This window comes from Mixophyes fleayi, chromosome 2 (genome assembly GCF_038048845.1).
Source record: "Mixophyes fleayi isolate aMixFle1 chromosome 2, aMixFle1.hap1, whole genome shotgun sequence".
In the NCBI taxonomy this organism is placed as follows: Eukaryota; Metazoa; Chordata; class Amphibia; order Anura; family Limnodynastidae; genus Mixophyes; species Mixophyes fleayi.
The window spans coordinates 297,532,986-297,553,313 of record NC_134403.1 but is presented as its reverse complement, the minus strand read 5'-3'; the positions used below and the strand labels follow the sequence as shown (position 1 = coordinate 297,553,313).

General features: G+C 44.0%; 1 protein-coding gene across 1 annotated transcript in view; it reads right to left on the bottom strand.

Annotated features, from left to right (window-relative positions):
• The window catches only part of GPR143 (G protein-coupled receptor 143), a 76,009-nt gene extending 56,548 nt beyond the window's left edge, over positions 1–19,461 (bottom strand). Inside the window, exons 1-2 of the mRNA XM_075196466.1 lie at positions 18,884–19,461; positions 14,908–15,017 (exon numbers count right to left, since the gene is read on the bottom strand). Coding sequence (XP_075052567.1) covers positions 14,908–15,017; positions 18,884–19,139 — 366 coding nt within the window. The 5' untranslated portion in view covers positions 19,140–19,461. The remainder of the gene's footprint in view (positions 1–14,907; positions 15,018–18,883) is intronic.
• Between the last annotated feature and the right edge of the window lie 867 nt (positions 19,462–20,328).

Here is a 20,328-nt window from a genome sequence, read left to right as displayed (position 1 = left end):
AGTGTAAAGATGGGACATATATGATAACAGTAAGTACAAACAGAGTAGAGTGAAGTAGAATAATAAATGCATGGATACATGTACCACAAAAACAAAATGCATGGCATACAGACACAATTCAGCAAAAGATAAGACAGGGACAATAACATGTACATGGGTACAAATAAAAAGAATAATAAATGTGTTACGAGCCGCTGCGGCTCGTCTCCTGGTTCTGCTAGCGTTCCGGCCGTCACCTTGACGACCGGGACGTCACTTCCGCTTCCTGGTCGGCCGTTGCCAAAGCAACGGTCCGATGCTGATAATCGAGCGCTGCGTCCCGGCGGTACTAGGGGCCGGGCGCATGCGCGTCATTTAACACAGCCTGTGGGCTGATTAATGCAATCATCATAGGGGCTGTGTGAGACTCAGAGCTAGGCTCTGATTGGTGGCTTGTGGTATTTAGGGCAGTGAGGTCTGCAGCCTCACTGCCGGTTATAGCGTTCTGTCCTCAGTTCTGCTGCTTGCTTGTGCTATCCATTTTGGTTCCTGCTACCTTGGATTTGACTACCCGTGTTTTGACCCTTGCTTGTTATTGGACCTGTGACCCTTCTCTTCTGACCTTGACCTTTTGCCTGGAATTCGGATTTTGCTTCTCTGCCTGTGAGTTTGACCCTTCGCTTGCCCTTGGATATTGCATCTGTGCCTGTGACCTTTTGACCTAGGATTCTTCTTATACTACAGTCCACCAATCACTCCACTCCTGGGAACTCCTTTAAGTCAGTATACGTTACTCGACCCTCGGTCGGCCGGCAGCCCAGTCTGTCCCCACCACTAGGGGCTCCAGCGAACACCTGGCCTTCTGAGTAGTTCCCGAGTTTCACTGTACTGACTTGGGAGTTCCTAACAAAATGCATGAATACAATTAATAGAACAAATCACATTGTATACATAACACAAGTCAGCAAAAGACAAGGGGTGGAAGACGGAGAATAGACAGTCATGAAACACAGGGTAGAGGACCCTGCCCCAGAGTTTATATTCTAAAGGGAGGGGGTTATAAGTGACAATAGGAGCAAATGGGACAATAGGTTCCGTTGAGTCCGTGATGGTGCAGAGGTCTAGATGGGACCACGATGGTGCAGAGAATAGAACAGAGTCCTGAAAGATCCGGATAATGCTGAGGTCTAGCCAGGGTCGGACTGGCCCTGCCGGGGGACTGGGCTATCCCCTGGTAGGCCCCGACCCTGATTGCTCCCCTCTTCGTTGGTGGGGGAAGCGGAAAATGTAAAAAAAAATACTCACGTGAACGCGGCGCTCCCTGACTCATCTCTGCTCCATTCGCACTGAATGTCAGGTGTGACATCATCACGCCTGTCTTTCAGTGAGGAGCGGCGCAGAGAGCAGTCGGGAAGAAGACAGAAGAGAAAAAAGAAGCCGATAGAAAAGGTAAGTGAAGGAACGGAAGCAAGGGGGGAGTAGAGTGAAGGGGAAGCAAGGCAGAGTGAAGGGGGAGCATGGCAGAGGGTGAAGGGGGAGCACAGACAGCTTGGCAGAGGGTGAAGGGGGAGCACAGAGAGCATGGCAGAAAGTAAAAAGGGGCAAAGACAGCATGGAGGAGAGTGAAAAGGGGCAAAGACAGCATGGTAGAGTGAAAAGGGGCAAAGACAGCATGGCAGAGTGTGAAGGGGGAGCACAGACAGCATGGCAGAGTGTGCAGGGGGTGCACAGACAGGATGGCAGAGTGTGAAGAGGGGCCAGGGCAGCATGGCACAGGGTGAAGGGGGGCCAAAGCAGAAGCATGGCACAGGGTGATGGGGAGCAAAAGCAGCATGGCACAGGGTGATGAAGGGGTGCCAGGAGAAGGGGGGCAAAAGCAGCGTGGAGGGTGCAGTGTGATCATAAGGAGGCACAGCATTGTGATGAAGGGGTACAGTAATGTGTGTGTGATGGCACAGCGGGCTTGTGGCAATGTAATGTGTGTGTGTGGTAGGTGGTGGCTAAATAATGGGTGCTATTTTGTTTGTAGGGTGAGGGTGGGGTAATTTAATTTTATAGTGGGGACTATTAATTTAAGTTGGGTGATTTAGGGGCTATTAATTGAATGTGGGTTTGAGGATCATGAGGTCTATTTATTAAATGTGAATATGAATTGTTTAATGGCAGTGATGGTTGCGGGAAATAGGTATATTTATTATACGTAAATGCGATCAATGTATTGCAGGGGCTGTCTGGAGGGAGGGAAATAGGTTTATTAAATGGCAATACTATTACTTTAATGTTGGGGCTGGAGGAAGGCCTAAGTATTAATTGTGGGTCCTATTGATTTAACACCGGGGCTGGTTGGAATTTTCTAAATCTACCCATTATTTTTTCCAAATAGGGCCCCCAACATCCAGGATCCAGACAAGCCGCAGCTAAAGAAACCAGCAGCCACAGGTGGTAAAAGGGACAAGAGCAGGTAGGACAGTCTGTCAAATGTTCTGAGTCTAGTGCAGGCTTGGCTAACTTGTGGCACTCCAGGTGTTGTGAAACTACAAGTCCCAGCATACCCTTCCAGCAATAAGCTGCTATATATTGGCAAAGCGTGCTGGGGCTTGTAGTTTCACAACATCTGGAGTGCCACAGGTTAGCCAAGCCTGGTCTAGTGGTGACTGTTCTGCCCCATCTAAGGGGCAGGTCAAGACTGTGTACTCTTTATATACACACTGCATTCTTTATATACTACACTATGGTGCTATCTGTCCTTTGTGGGCTGATCCCTCCCACTCTAGTGTCTGCTCTCGCCTCTATGTTGGCTGGCCACACCCCCTCTGGTGGGTCCCTAGTGTTGCAGTCCCCCGGTGGGCCCTTCATGCCCCAGTCCGACACTGGGTCTAGCAAGTGCCAAAAGATTAGGTTAGGTAGTGCAGACGGCTGGATGGAATGGTAAATACTAGTGCTTTGAAAAAGTGTTCAGCTCCCAACACTTTTTCCACATTTTGTTGCCACAGAGTCTGAATTTGAAAGAGATAGACATAGGATTTTTGGCACTGATCCATAAAGTATGGCGTGCCATCACATATCAAAATCAATATGCCAAACTGTTTCCATAATTGACAAAAATGTAAAAACAAATGTAAAAAGTATTCATACCCCTTATATCTGCAATATCACATTTGCACAGCTGCAGTACATTACCTCCAAAAAGTCACACTGCACCTATGCCAGAAGTTCATGCATCACGTACTGTCATTTACTTTCAAAATATAAATACCCCTCTACTGTTTGAACTAAATTCTTATCTATCTATGGTGCAAATGAAACACTACACAGCAGCAACATAACACCATTTCCAATATGAAATATTCTAGTGGTAGCAACATATATAATCAATGAGAAGAGGACAGGTGCACATTACAGACAAATCCTAGACAAGCACCAGCTGCCCTCTGCCAAAAAAACTCAAACTGGGAAGGAACTTTCAACAAGACGATGATCCAAAGCATTATTATTATTATTATTATTATCCTTTATTTGTTAGGCGCCACAAGAGTTCCGCAGCGCCGTACACAGCACAAACAGTAGACTAACCAAGGTGAAACATTACACACAGTAAACAAAAAATACCAAAACTTCAGAGACTCCAGGCAGGCTAATGCAGTAAAGACGGAGCAGAAGAACAGGTATGGAGAACAAAGGGAAGAGGGCCCTGCTCAAAGGAGCTTACATCCTAAGGGAGGGTAGACAGAACACAGGCACACAGGGAGCAAGTTGAAGAAGTGGGGAGAGAACAGGGGGGCTGGGAGGAGAGAGGGGGAGAGCAGGTGGAGGAGATAAGATGACGGGGTTAGGTGTAAGGTTGGTAGGCTTTTAGGAACAGGTACGTTTTGAGTGCCTTCTTGAAGGAGGACAAATTGGGAGAAAGACGGATGGAGTGAGGGAGGTTGTTCCAGTGAAGGGGGGCAGCACGGGAGAAGTCTTGGATTCTGGAGTGGGAAGAGGTGATCAGAGTGGAGGAGAGGCGACGGTCATTGGCCGAGCGCAGGGGGCGGGCAGGGGTGTGAATAGAGAGGAGGTTAGAGATATAGGGGGCGGTAGACTGGGAGAGAGCCTTGAAAGTGACGGTTAGGAGTTTGAAAAGGATTCTGTAAGGAATGGGGAGCCAGTGTAGGGCAAGGCAGAGAGGGGAGGCGGATGAGGAGCGGCGAGAAAGGAAGATGAGCCTTGCAGCCGCATTGAGTACAGAGCGGAGGAAGGCGAGATGGGAAAGGGGAAGGCCAGTAAGAAGGAGGTTGCAATAATCAAGGCGGGAGATGATGAGTGCGTGGATGATAGTTTTGGTGGCATCTTGGGAGAGGAAGGGCCGGATGCGGGCAATGTTGCGTAGCTGGTAGCGACAGGCTTGGGCAAGGGATTGGATGTGGGGGGCGAAGGAGAGAGAGGAGTCGAGGGTGACGCCCAGGCACCAGTGTTGGGTGACAGAGGAGATGGTGGTATTGTTAACAGTGATAGAGAGGATGTGGTGGGAGGGGAGTCTAGGGGGAGGAAAGACAATGAGTTCAGTTTTGGAGATGTTAATTTTGAGAAAGCGCGAGGACATCCAGGAAGAAATGGCAGAGAGGCAGTCAGATACACGAGAGAGGAGGGTGGAGGAGAGATCGGGCGAGGAGATGTAGAGTTGGATGTCGTCAGCATAAAGGTGATACTGAAGACCGAAGGAGGAGATGAGAGCCCCCAGGGAGGAGGTGTAAAGCGAAAAGAGTAGAGGGCCAAGAACAGAACCCTGAGGGACACCAACAGGGAGAGGGGAGGAGGGAGTGGAGGAGGAGCCAGACATGGATACAGAGAAGGAGCGGTTAGCGAGGTATGAGGTGAACCAGGCGAGGACAGATCCAGAGAGGCCAAGAGAGAGAAGTGTTTGAAGCAGGAGGGGGTGGTCCACGGTGTCGAAGGCTGCAGAAAGGTCAAGGAGGATGAGCAGGGAGAAGTGACCCTTGGATTTGGCTAAAAGTAGATCATTAGTGACTTTGGCCAGGGCAGTTTCGGGGGAGTGGAGGGGGCGGTAACCTGATTGAAGAGGGTCGAGGAGGGAATTGTCCGAGAGGTGTCTAGTGAGGCGGCTACAGACAATCCTCTCAAGTAATTTGGAGGCAAAGGGGAGAAGTGAGATAGGGCGATAGTTAGCAAGAGAGGTGGGGTCAAGATTGGGTTTTTTGAGGATGGGAGAGATAAGAGCATGTTTGAATGAAGAGGGGACTACACCAGAGGAGAGCGATAGGTTGAAAAGGTGTGCAAGGTAAGAGCAGGCAGTAGGAGAGAGAGAGCGAAGGAGGTGAGAGGGGATAGGGTCTAGAGGACAGGTGGAGGGTGGAGAGGAAAGAATGAGGGAGCGAACTTCTTCACCCGAGGTGGGGCAGAAGGAGCACCAGAGTTGTATGTTGGAGGGAGAAGGGATGAGGGCGGGCGAGGGATGGGAGGAGGAGATGTTCTCAATTTTGGAAGAGAAAAAAGTGGAGAAGTCGGAAGCGGAGAGGGAAGGTGGGACAGGAGAAGGGGGAGAGAGGAGGGAGTTGAAAGTGGCAAAGAGGTGGCGGGGATTGGAGGACTGAGAAGAAATCAGGGACTTAAAGAAGGATTGTTTAGCCAGGTAGAGGGCGGAGCAGAAAGAGGTGAGTATAAATTTGAAATGAAGGAAGTCGGCCAGGGAGCGAGATTTCCTCCATAGGCGTTCAGCAGTGCGAGAGCACTTTTGGAGGGAACGGGTGAGTTTGGAGTGCCAGGGTTGGGGAATGAGGCGGCGCTGGCGAATAGAAGAGGCCGGGGCAAAAGCGTCCAAGGCACTAGAGAGGGAGAGGTTGTAGAGAGAGGATGTCTGGTCAGGGCAGACCAGGGAGGGAAGAGGTGAAAGGAGAGTGTCAAGAGAGGAGGAGAAAGAGGTAGGGTCAATAGCCTCAAGGTTGCGCCTAGTGAAGGTAGCTTTAGGCGAAGTGGGAGCAGGGGAGGAGGACAGAGTGAAGGAGAGTAGATGGTGGTCAGAGAGAGGGAAGGGAGAGTTGGAGAAGTTGGTGAGATCGCAAAGATGAGAGAAGACAAGGTCCAGGGAGTGACCAAGACAGTGGGTGGGGGAGGAGGTCCACTGAGTGAGGCCTAGGGAGCTGGAAATGGCGAGAAGTTTGATGGTGGCAGGGTCAGAGCAGTTGTCAATAGGGATGTTAAAGTCGCCAAGTATGATGGAGGGGAGGTCGGAGGAAAGGTAGTGGGGGAGCCAGGCAGCGAAGTTGTCCAGGAAAAGGGAGGTGGGGCCGGGGGGACGGTAAGGCATTCGGCAAGAGCAATACTAGAGTGGCTGAAAATGAAGGAAATAAATGTTCCTTAGTGGATCGGTGAATTCTGACATTAATCCCAGTGAAAACCTCTGGCAATAACTCAAAATTGTTATCCACTGCCTATTCCTAACTAATGTAAATGAATGTAAGCCGTTTTACAAGCAGGAACAGGCAAATATTATTCCATCTCTGGACTAAACGATGTGCAGCACTAAGCACCTTGGTTTTGCCCTGATGCTTGAAGGTCCACCCAGTACACATCAAGGTATACATGGAAAAATCTCTAGGAGCTGCACTGTGGAAAAATGATGTCAAAGTTCAACCCTTTTATCACTGTAGCACCGGTTGTAAAAGAATAAATGTTTCTGTTATTCTCCAAAAATACAGCTCAGTTTAGCATTACATATGGCTTAAATAAATCAAGGGAGTGAGGGGACATCCTGACTGCTTTTATTACACGTGGCCCTTCTGTGTGTATGAATATTTTCATTACAGTGCTCATAGTACACCTAGACATGCTAAGAACTGCACTTCAATCTTATCATTTGAAAGCTGCCCTACCATCTAGTTAAGAATGTATTAAGGTGCTATGGGGCTGCTGCATGCACAGGATTTATAGATGGGAGGTTCCATAGCACACTGCCAGAGTGTATGCAAGGGCCGTGGCTATCATTTGAGGCAGCACTAGACTGCTCCCCAGCTCTTCGTTTCCCCTTCAAATACATGGGCAATGGTAGCCAACTGTCCTCATTCTGGTGGGGTAGTCTTATTTGTGTGTGACAGCCCCGCTCATGCAGTATTTTGTCCCAACTGCAAGGATAGTTGGGAGGAGCAGTACAGTGTGAAACAGGACATACCATTCAACTATCCTCGTGACTGAGCAGGACAGTCACACAAAGGTGGCACTACCTCACCAGATTCAGGACAGCTGGCAGACTGTACTGATCTCTTCTACCTGTTCTTGAGACTCCCACTACCTGTGGCTGCTGGTGTCTTAAGCTCAATTGCTGCTTGTTTGGTTCCTGGAATGTTAGAGTCTTGTTTGGACAAAAAGGATAAGTACATAAAATATGGAAAGTCTAGTAGTGACTGATCCATTTAAGCTTTCTCTAACCCCTCTTCCGCAACAATTAGTCCAATGTTAAATCAATAGCACCTACATTTAACAATTAGGCCTCCCTACCTGAAACCAGTGCGGATATTAAATGAATTACATTCATAAGTAATAAATAGACATCAGCTCAAAAAATTAAATTAATAGCGTTCACATTTAATAAAAAGACATATTTACCCCCCAAAATTAGCCCCAACATTAAATTAACAGCATTCAGAATTAATCAATAGACTTATTTCTCCCCCGGCATGCCCTGCCATTAAATGAATGGTACTACTTACATTTAAAAAATACACTTATATCCCCCAAAATAGCCCAATATTAAATAATTAGTATTCCAATTTTCAGGTCCACTCACCACCTGTAATAAATCTGTCCTCTTGTACAGTGCCTTGTGTAAGGAAAAAATGAAATACCCCATCCCTCCATAGTGAAAACCAGCCGCAAAATTATACCAAAAGAAACACACATACACCATTTTCAAATAAACGTATATGACTACATTAAATTCCACAAATATTTCAGATGGTGTATTTTATAGAGATGTTTCCTCCTTTTCCAGGGTTCATAGGGTCACAATCAAGCATGACTCTTTTTTTTGCTATAGATGATAGAGTTACTACTTTACATGTTCAGGGACTAATTATACAGAAATGTTAAAAGATGGAGTATATTAGAGCCTCCTAGTTTTTGGAAATAATTACAGCCACTGTTTTGATACAGATTGTAGCCACTCTCCCTCTCTCCAACAAATTCATATAAGAAACAAAACAAATTAGGAACAGTGCTGATCAGAGACAATATGGTAGAAATACTCAACTAAAACATCTATTTAATAAAACATATAAATGGGTAAAACATATATACATACATGAAATCAACAAATCGCATCTAATGTACCACTAAGCCTCCATTATAAGTAGGGTCCAATATGTGTTTCATAAGTATCAGATTTTAGATGATTGGATGCCTGACTTAGTCATCATATTTAAGGCAGTCGTTTAATTTTTAATTTCACACATTTGAGGAGTTGCAAAACTAAATCTAATCTTGTGAAGGTACATTCTGCCATCACACTAGGGGTAACATTCCCTGCAGGAAATGTTTAGTCACGGGTTGTTCTGCTTTTTAAAGTAACAACATAAGAATTGTCTGGCCTGGCTATGCTCTGTAATTGATATTTTATACATAGATATTCGTGTATGATATGCTTTGCAAAGCTACGTGACTTAGTAAGTCTCCTTAACACTATATAAATATATAACAGAAACTTTGCTCAATTCAGCTGTAAAACCATCAGGTTGCATTTGAAATGAAACACTGGGTTCACACTAAAAAGTGACAATGATGATTGACAGAGTCAGGTATCACCATCAGGTATTATGCTTGTGTAACTGATGCTTGTGTAAACCCCTGCACCTGGAGGGAAAAAGGTTGATAAACCTCACAATTAATATTACCTCACCTTTTCCAGGTTTTCTTCTTGTCACCACATAAGTCAGTGTCACTCTTTAGGCTATGGGTTACTGTAGGCCCCACCAGTGGTTGACCTCTGCCTAACTCCCTAAACACCATTTGAAGTAACTCACGCACACTCACAGGCAGGGCGGGACTGGGACTAAAAATCAGCCCTGGCATTTAAAGCACACGGGCCCACCTCTGTGATGATCAGGAAAATCCTGTGTGCCACCGTGCAGAGGTGGCGCCGCCAAGGGCGTAGCCATATTATGTTGGGGGTGTGGTCAACATGGTGCGTTGATACATACATTATAATAAAACATTACATTTATCAGGCCCTCCCCATCCACATCACGCCACCACCCCCCCAGACACATTTTGACACCCCAGTCCACTCTACTTATCTATGCTTCTGATGCTGCTGACATCCCTCGGGTGGGAACTTCCTGTAGCGTGAGCAGGGAAGCTCTTAGTCTCACGAGATTAATAAATCTCATTGAGACTTAGAGCTCCTTGGCTTGCTCTGCAGTCTCTGTCCTGTCTGGGACTGGGAGCAACTATCAGATTCCTCCTGCTGACTTGAACTGAATTAATGCTCGGGGGCCCAAGGCACTTAAGACAGGGGGCTCTATGATATAATATGGTTATTAGACACATTTACGATAAATACACAGGCAATACTGTGTGCACTACTGTAAGGTGCACGCATTTCTGCCATCACAAGCAGTACAGTGTGAAGCAGGACATACCTCCCAACTGTCCTTATAATCAGACCAAATCCTGACTAAGCGGGACAGTCACTCACCAAATTCAGGACACTTGGCAGACTATCCTGTTCTCTCCTACCTGTCTTGTCAATTTCATCACTTGTGGCTGCTGGTGTCTTTAGATCAGTTGCTGCTTGTCTGGATCCTGGAAGGTTGGGGGCCCTATTTGGGGAAAAAGAATGAGTACATGAAATTTAGAAAACTCCAACCAGCCCTGTTGTTAAATCAATATAGCACCCACATTTTAAAATTAGACCCCCCCTCCAGCCCCAACATTAAAATAAGAGAATTCACATTTGATAAATACATTTATTTCCCTCCAACTAGCCCTGACATTAAATTAATAGTATTCCCATTTAATAAATAAACCTATTTCCGTCCCTCCAAACAACCCCACCAAGAAATTAAATAGCATTTACGTTTAATAAATATAACAATTTTCCCCAAACAGCCCCACGTTCAATTAATAGCTCCCAGCATTAAATTAAAATCCAATCAACCAATCTTAAATTGATAGGCCCCACTATTAAATTAAATTGCCCCACCATCACCCCACAAATAAAATAGCACCCAATAATTAGCTGCCACCTGCACTTCACCATTTGATTAATAGCCTACCTCCCACATTATATTAAGACCCCCCCTTCCAGCCTTGGACTGGCCTGCCGGACAGCCGGACTAACTGCCGGTAGGCCCCTTTGCGATTAAGCTCCGCCCCCTCTGTTGTTAGGGCGGAGCTTACAGACCAGATGACAAGTGCGATGGCGACGGCGGCGGGGAGACTACACACTACCGCGCAGGTGCCCCGGCAAAAAGGCCAAGGTAAAGGGGTTTTGCGCAAAGTGCCTTACTCTGTGCAGAAGGCGACATCCCAACACATTGTGCGTTCCTGGGCACCCCCGGCTAGGGCAGCACTGAGGGCACATAGTACCACGAACTTCGAGCGACCGGCCTCTTGACAGAGGAGCAGATGACGGCCCATCGTCTACAGGTGGCACCTCTACTAGGATGGTGATACTGTGCACAATGTTGCTGTCTTCTGTAGAGAAAATCATCGGTTTCCCTGCCAAATAAAGTCGTTTGTTCCCGGAGACACAAGGAGACAAATTAACCTGACCCAGGTCACAAGCTGGTGACACTGAAAGAAGCGGACACAAATCTCCAGCAACCCTCTCAACGTCATTGTTATATGGGCAGCACAGGTAACAGTATTATTCCTCTTAAAACTGAAAAGCACAAAGCTTGAGGGTCCAGCCCTCAAACTTATAGCTTCTAGTAGATCTATGTAGTCCTATAGAGGGGGTGGGAGATTGGTATGGGTAAGAGCTATGTCCTAAGAGAGGGAATACTGTTGGGCTACTAGGTCTGTTATTGTGCCAGTAATAATTTATTGCAATGGTTCTGATGTGTGACTTTTGGCTATAACATGTACCTTTTGATATACGGTTGTGTTCCTCACCCACTATGTACCCCCCTACCCCAGAGCCGTAACTAGGGTGGTGTGGGCGGTGCCGTCGCCCAGGGCGCAAGCCCAAAGAGGGCGCAGCAGCCGCCCGCTACCTAGCTCTGATGCCAGTAATAAGAAAAGACTTCCACAGTGGAACACAACGCATATGCGTTCCACAGACAGGAAGTTCCAAATACCGAACTTCCTGTCTGTGGAACGCACATGCGTTCCACTGCGGAAGGCAAAGGCACATCTTGAGTGAAAGGCTCCGCTGCGTCCTGTCTGCACTCTCCTCCAGGTTTGCTGTTTGTCCCCTCCCGTGTCTCCACATCATCTGTTAGAAATATATTCCATGTATCCATTAGCCGCTTCTGTAAAATGTTGCATGATTCCCTTTGGCTTCTAATTGTATCTGTCTTCTCTACTAATCTGTTTCTGGATTCTGGAGGAGTAAATCCAGGCTCTTAATAATATAGAGGGGATTAAACAGAAGTATCACTGTAACTGTTTTACCTATGACTAATGTGAAACACTAATATATTGTGACTGCAATTCTAATATGCAGTTGAACACACCAGAAAGTGAAGCTGTTGAATAGTCAATGTATTTTTTCATTTTTAAACTCCACAAAATAATTTCTGGACAGATGGTTCCAAATATTATTGATTAAGACAAAAGGTCAACACTGGAGGAATAACAATGCCCCTTAGAAGATGCTGGTTTCATCCAATTTAACACCAGCTGCTACTTAGCAAATTAAGTACTGTATATTCAGGATTTTCCTCATGAGGACTATGTGATGGATGGTGAATATATTTACATTTCTGCTATTTCAACTAAAATCATATCATATTTGTCTCATACTAGAATCCTCAGCAAAGTAAAGAAGCATATTAATATTATATTTGTTTGAAAGATTTAACATGATTTTAATAAGGATGATATGATTTACAAAGATGGTTTGTGTGCATGAATTGCAGAGCACCTATACATATTGTCCATGTGTAACGAAAGAAAAAAAATTTGCATTAAAAATCATTACTACCGACAACACAGAGCCGTAACTAGGGTGGTGCAGATATGTATATATATATATACAAATTCTTTCAGTAAAGTGCTAGACACACCCACATTAGGTTGACCACGCCCACTTGTCAAATGCCACTCCCACTTAGATGGGGGCGCCGGTGCCCTATCTCGCCCAGGGCACCAAAATGTCTAGTTACGGCACTGCCCTACCCCATTTTGTTTTATTGTCCTTCCCTTCCTCCCATTTTTATTTTTGTACCCCTTCAAAAATTCTTCAAAACTAATAAAAACTTTCTAAGATAAAAACTGAAAAACAGTTTTTATGGTGGAATTAAATACATTAAACATAAAGGCAAGGACTTAGTTTAGGGTGTTGCTTCCATCCATGCGGTCCTCTCTCCTGCCAGCAGTGTGTGGGCGATTCACATGCTGTCTGCATGAAAAAGTCCACTGCAATCCAGCGATGCTCTCTTAGCTGTCCATTAATATCATGTTGCTGACAGGAGCAAGGACAGCCCCCCCTTGATGGAATAGGGGGGCCCCTGAATGGGGAGATTTGCTGGAACACAGGTTTTTTATTTATGTTTAACTTATTTAAGTTCCACCCAAAACAGTTTTCAGTGTTGGTGTTAATTAGCCTTTAACAGATGAGCTACCCAATCTCTGCGATCATAAGGAGGCACAGCATGGTGATTAAGGGGCACAGTAGTGTGTGTGATGGCACAGCAGGCTTGTGGCAATGTAATGTGTGTGTGGTAGGTGGTGGCAAAGTATTATTTGTGGGTCCTATTGATTTAACGCCAGGGCTGGTTGAAATTTTCTAAATCTACCCATTATTTTTTCCAAATAGGGCCCCCAACATCCAGGATCCAGACAAGCCGCAGCTAAAGAAACCAGCAGCCACAGGTGGTAAAAGGGACAAGAACAGGTAGGACAGTCTGTCAAATGTTCTGAGTCTAGTACAGGTTTGGCTAACCTGTGGCACTCCAGGTGTTGTGAAACTACAAGTCCCAGCATACCCTTCCAGCAATAAGCTGCTATAAATTGGCAAAGCGTGCTGGGGCTTGTAGTTTCACAACACCTGGAGTGCCACAGGTTAGCCAATCCTGGTCTATTGGGACAATCCAGATTTTTGGTGACTGTTCTGCCCAATCTAAGGGGCAGGTCAAGACTGTGTACTCTTTATACACACTGCATTCTTTAAATACTACTCTATGGTGCGAGCTGTCCTTCGTGGGCTGACCACTCCCCCTCTAGTGTCTGGTCTCGCCTCTATGATGGCTGGCCACACCCCCTCTTGTGGGCCCCTAGCGTTGCAGTCTCCCGGTGGGCCCTACATGCCCCAGTCCGATACTGCCCCCTTCCCTCGCACATTATATTCATATACTGTCCCCCACATTCACACATTATAGTCATATACTGTCCCCCACACTCACATATTATAGTCATATACTGTCCCCCACATACACACATTATAGTCATATACCGTCCCCCACACTCATACATTATAGTCATATACTATCCCCCACACTCACACATTATAGTCCTACACCGTCCTCCACACACATTATAGTCATATACTGTTTCCCACACACATTATAGTCATATACTGTCTCCCACACACAATATAGTCATATACTGTCCCCACACACACTATAGTCATATACTGTCCACACACACATACTATAGTCAGACGCTGTCACACACACTATAGTCATACACTGTCCCAAACACACACAAACTATAGTCATACACTGGCCCAACACACATATTAAAGTGATACATTGTCACACACACACTATAGTCATACACTGGCCCACACACACACAAACTATAGTCATACACTGGCCCACAGACCCTATAGTCATACACTGGCCCACACACACATATTAAAGTCATACATTGTCACACACATACTATAGTCATACACTGGCCCACACACAAACATACTATAGTCATACACTGTAACACATACACTGTAGTCGTACACTGGCCCACACACCCATACTATAGTCATACATTGTCATACACACACTATAGTCATACACTGGCCCAAACACACACAAACACTATAGTCATACACTGTCACACATATACACACACTATAGTCATACACTGGCCCACACACACATACTATAGTCATACACTGTCACACACACACACACACACACACACTATAGTTATACCCTGTCACAAACACATTATAGTTATACCCTGTCACACACACACACTATAGTTATACCATGTCACACACACACACTATAGTTATACCCTGCCACACACACACACAAACTAACAAACTACCCCTCTCTTACCTTGTTCGATCCAAGGCACGCTCTGTAGTCTCTCTTCACACATGGGACGGCACATGTCACATGGTGCACGATCCCATGTGTCACTAAGCCATTCATAGGGGAGGGAGGGAGGGTAGAAGCGCGGCCACAAGTAAGTCAGTGTAGGGCCAGCCCCATTACTCGGCGCACAGACTGTCATGCCAGAACCCGGCATGACAGTCTGTCTGCCGAGTAATGGGTCCGGCCAGTTTATAACTGGCAGTCTGGCATTTGCCAGAACTGCCAGATAGCCAGTCTGGCCCTGCTCACAGGTAAAGGACATAAGCCACGTGGCATGCTAATTAAATAGGCCTCTGTCTGTGGCCTTTCAACTAATCTAGGCCTGGAAGACGATGTTGCTTCATACAGACAGTATACAGTTATACAACAAAGCAGTCAACCTTACAATAGCTGAAACATTTATTTATATGCTGAAGCAACTAAACAGGGATAAAAGTATCATCATACTTACTGCACTTCCAACACAAAAAGCAATAGGCCAAATATCTGTAGTGTTCTTTACTGATATATTGCCAATAAAAGATGGGGAAGAGATCCATACTGTTGATCGTAGTGTAACACCTGAAAGGAAAATTATATGGTGTCAAAATGTTGCATTCTCACTCTCACACATGCACACACACACACACACACACACACACACACACATATCCACTTATATTTGCACTCATTTCAAACCCATTTCTGGTATAATTGCCACCTTCAGCCCTCTTCCTTATTCATTTCCACATGTAACCTTTTCTGTGCTTCTGTGCTAAGGACGTTATAGTTACCTGGCACCCCTTCCCCACCTTCCCCAAGTATTTCCTAGCAGTAGTGGTTGGGGGGGATGGGGCTTAGTTATATTAACACCCTGAAATGTGATTACGTCATTAAGCTACACCTCCTCAACCACCGTCTACATAAAATTAATGACAAGCCAAAAGACGGGAGAGAGGGTGACCCCTTAATAGTTATTGTCTGGTGATAAATAACACCCTACTCTATATAAAACCCATCCTGACTTTGATAAACTCAGAGGTACCCTCAGTTGTCTATTTTTTTTAAATATTGGGCCAGATTCATTAAGGAACTTAGGCAAGAAACGGAGTAAGTTTTCTTGCATGAAAAAACAGCCAGTATTTAATTATGTCCAAAATGATAAACTAATTTACACCCCTTGCGTTGCAAGATGGTTTTGTCCAGAAAACCTAAGTAAGAAAACTTACTCAAATTCTTGCCTAAGTTCCTTAATGAATCAGGCCCATTATGACTTGTTGGGCTACCTATATTGTTCCTACACATTTTATGCATTTAATTCAAGACAATGGAAAAAAAAAACATCTGTGCAGAATTTGTTATGAAACACTATGTAGTTTTGGAAAGGTGGTTTGATGCCAAAAGAAGAACCACAGAGGCACTGCTGAGACCAGTTTTTTAAACAGTGAGTTTCATCCTCACCCCAGAGTTTAAACCCCTCTCCCCAGTGTCGTATCCTACACATTAATTGTGACAGAGCAGAGTTATTTTATTTTATTGTTTCCTCTTTGTGCTATAGTTGGGTAAACGTAACAGCCTGTGCATGTTGCCACTTGAAGTGCCACAAGTATGTACTTTAAATGGTGTCCCAATCAGGAAGTAGTAAGTGTTGCCGTGTCTGAAAAAAAAATATTATGCTCTACTGGTAGTCAACTAGTCCTAATCAATATAATAAAAAACATATGTTTACCCTTACATATCAGACATGACCACTGTCCTATATATTTTCCAGATGCATTATGTCTGTGACCTTCAGTCCTGCGTTTCTGGTGCAGGTAGCTATAGATTTCTCAGTATGTGGGATTAGAAACCTATTTTTTGCATAATTATTGTCTATTGACTCGGTTGTTGGTGATATATAATTTCACCTTGGGTGATATAATTTTGGTTTACCTGATTTCCTAGGATAAGGAGACTGAAATCCCAGAAGCTCATAATTTATAAATGTGGTATTTGTGAAATAAAAGTCTAGAGGACCAATAATGCAAACCTCTGTGCCCATGGGTATGTTGGCACTTGTAGCTCCACAAGCACCTGTCAGACACGCACTTAGGGGGGGTTATAACTTGACTGGAACCCTTCACCCCCCCCGCCAAGCTCAAGTCCCCACCTCCACCTCCAGGATGCAGAGCTTGGAAGTTTTCTTGTAGACCGGCGCCCCCATAGTCATAATGGGGGTACCAGAAGAATGCAGGAGCTCTGAAGCCTATTGTTGCTGTACAGACCCCTTATTTCTGCTCTGGTGGTCCTGTCTTCTAAAAGGGCTCCCCTTTTGTACCTTTTATGCTGAATATTACCATAAAGAAGGCAGTGCGCTATAATTTACTTTAAATAACACTGGTCCCGCCTCCACCTCTACTCAGGTTAGTGGGACATGTTGTTCACTTACACTTTTTTCACAGCCCATCCCTGACTTCTTTACCACTCCATGGTTTTGTGTCTCATCTGTGTTTCTTGCCCCCCTTCCCCTGTGTTTCTGTCTCTAATCATCTCCCCCTAATTCTGTTGCCCCTTTGTGTTTCTTTTTCTAGTGTTTGGTGGTGTACCTCTTTCTCCCAATGTCTTTTTGCTGGGGGGAAAAAACAAATATTTTTTATTTTAAAAAATAGATTAAATGTATTTAAAATAATTAAAATCTCCATCCATCCCACAGTATAGGGATCACATTAACATTAGAATGGATTTTGTTTCTTTTAGGGGGAGGGTCGCAATTTTTTGTGGGCCTGATTCTCATAGGGAATTCAGCCATATACTAAACATTGTAGGGCTGTGTGACACTATTACAGGGGACACCACACTGCTGGTTTCCCTGATATAGAGTAAGGGAAACCCACCACCAGCCTAACCTTTCATAGCTTAGTGCTAGTAGCAGCTGTTTATTGCCACAGTATTATCACTACCAGCCTAGGCTATGAGCGCTGGTGCTGGGAACTTTTTTGGGGGAGAGAGGGGGGCAATCCAGTTTATTTATTTATCCAAGTGTAGAATCTTACTTTTTGCTGTTTTGTCAAAGTTATACACATCTGCTTGTAGTTCATTTTCTTGCACTGTCAATTAAAAACTTTTTTGGACATTTTGGTAGGTTTTATTCCTCATGTCAGGAGATATAAGCAGATTAATGCTATTTTCTGACATACCTAAGCTTCTAAAACAAATAAGGTATAATTTGTGGGGGTAATGTATAAACAAATCTCTGATATTGATCTAGGAATGTGACCAGTCCAAAAGTGCTAAAATAGTCTCAGCACAGACAGGGGCATCCTGGGTTGGGGGACAGAGGGCCTATGCCCCCGGGGCCGGTGCCTTAGTGGGCTACCTTGGGCTGGGTCACCTGCATTTTTTCCCCTTTAAAATGTTACTAATCTGCTGCTGAGTTGAGTCTTGGCCCCAGGGCTAAAATTTGCCACTCCTCCCCTGAGTACAGTGAAGAAAAAAGCCTCAGTGCAAGATAACTATTAGAACAGAACACAACTATATGTCTCTGTATGTATTGGAGGCATGTTCTCTACCCACTAAATAGGTTATTGTTCCCATACAGACTGGGCTACCTTGTAGTGAGCTATACAACACACATCACAATTGTTATTCTTTAGTCACATGCAGTTTGCTAGTTCTGGACCACTTCTGTACAAAAGTACCTTGCAGTTTGCAAGAGTGTAGTTAAACCCAATGAGCTGAAATAGTAATTTTATAGCTGTGAATAGCAATCTATGAACCAAATAATAAAATAAGTTTCAAATTATCTGTGAAATAGAACTAAACAAATCTTCTTGAGGAGCAAGAAAGAACGCTATATAACTCCACTTGTAACCTGTATAACGAAATAAGACTATTGCTGGTAATACATTGTATACTTTATTTTTAGACTGAAAATCTTCATTATAAAGCTACAGATAAGACTGGTTTCAAATATAGTGGGACATTCTATTGCCGGCCATGTGACGCACACATTGCCAGCTGTTGCTCCCCGCTCGTTTTTTCCTGTGCACCTCTATGAATCTCACCCACGATGTCAGACAGACCCCTGAGCTCTATATTATAAACACACCTAATTAATCTGATGACCATTCTAAATGTTCTCTCTGAATCCAACTATAACTTCCCAAGCATTAATGGCTTAAGTTATTAACACTGCTCTTATTGAAATATTCTTCTTTACTTTTTTATTTTGCTTTTCCCAGTTGATACATTATAAACTTACTGTACGTATTCATTTTAAACAAGTTGTGCAGCATTGAATTGATTGATATAAAATCCTCACCGTACTACCAGCAGTGACTTAATAACTGCACATGCTGTTATGAATAGAAAACACTTGAAATATTAGTCATTTATAAAGTTTTAGGTCATATAAGTAAAACACACAAGCAAGTATTGATACAAAAGAAACACAAACTGTATCTCCTTACCTAAGCATCCAAGCAGGTCACAGACAATGACTAGGAGAAGTATTCTTGATGAGGATGGTTTAGGCAAGGAGGACCTCCACCGTTTTATACAGCCTTGTTTTGTTTTTGGTAGCAGTTGTACAATAGTCAGCAGCAGACTAACCAGCCCACTACCAATACAGAGAGATCCAAACACCTTTGGCTGATAATCCAGCACTAGTTGGGTGGCAGGATCCCTGTTGAGGCAGCAGAAAGTCTCCAGCCGGGGAGTAGCCATGGCTGTGCTCCCAAACCCTTCAAGTACACACAAGTCAGAAAAAGAAAGGATATTCTTAATCAAATTCCTTCTTGACTTCTAGGCTTCATTCTTCGGTGCTGTTCATCACGAGTTTACTCTGATCATGTGCTTTACAATCCCTACAGCTATGTCTCTGCCTTGTCTTATTCAATGAATGACTCAGGAGACTTTGCCAGCTTGGTTTATAGTACACACTTATACTACGTACATACTTACTACTAAATAAGGCTGCAACAAAATGCATCTAATGTGCTAGTCACTTAAAGAAGAGACACTTTAGGGTAAGCCACATTGACTCAGAGTGCCATACTGTAGCAGACAGGAATTTGCATTTTAAATAGCCTCCTGTGTTAAATTAAAATCAAGTATTTCTGCTTTTCTTTTGAGGCTTGTTCACACAGGCACATTAAACACATGACTTTTGTTCCATTACGAAACAGAACATCCTGAAATGCAAAGATAGAAGGCACCATACCAGCCAACAGAGATTATTTGAGAACTGCATTCAAATCAGCATATTTGAGAATGGACTATGTGTAATCATTCTAAATGAAAATATTAGTAACACTCACATCATTAAAGCCTCAAAATCAAAATTATAATCATAGTTTGAGTATAATAACTTTTGCCAAATATCTTTTGTTGAGAATTGTTATTTGCCTTCCTGTAAAATTATGCCACAGTCCATTTTATAATCACTGACCATAAAGGCCATATTGCAGTTCAGAGTATCACTTTTCTTTTAGACGTGCTGAAGGCAAAACTCCTGTGTTTTCCTGGTGTACACACTTTGACCAATAACATCTTATTAATGTTTGTTAGGATAGAGGCTGATTTGGATTTATTGCAGGTGCATCCAAATGCCATAAAATAATAATTTAGTTAAAAGGTGATTATGTAATTATTCCCTAACACCAACACTATTAGTGATAGTGCTATGTAAATCTGATTGAAGTTAAATGAAAACTGCTATCAGATCTACATAACATTGGCGGTAACAACAGTACAGTGGAAATTCACTGAACCCTCCTCTCTCTATAAAGGGTCTCCCACAATAAGAAACAAATTGCAAAAAAAGAAGAAAACACATTGACACCTTCTCCAACTTCTGACTATGCCATTCATTTTATGTGACATTCATCACCATCACCATTTATTTACATAGCTC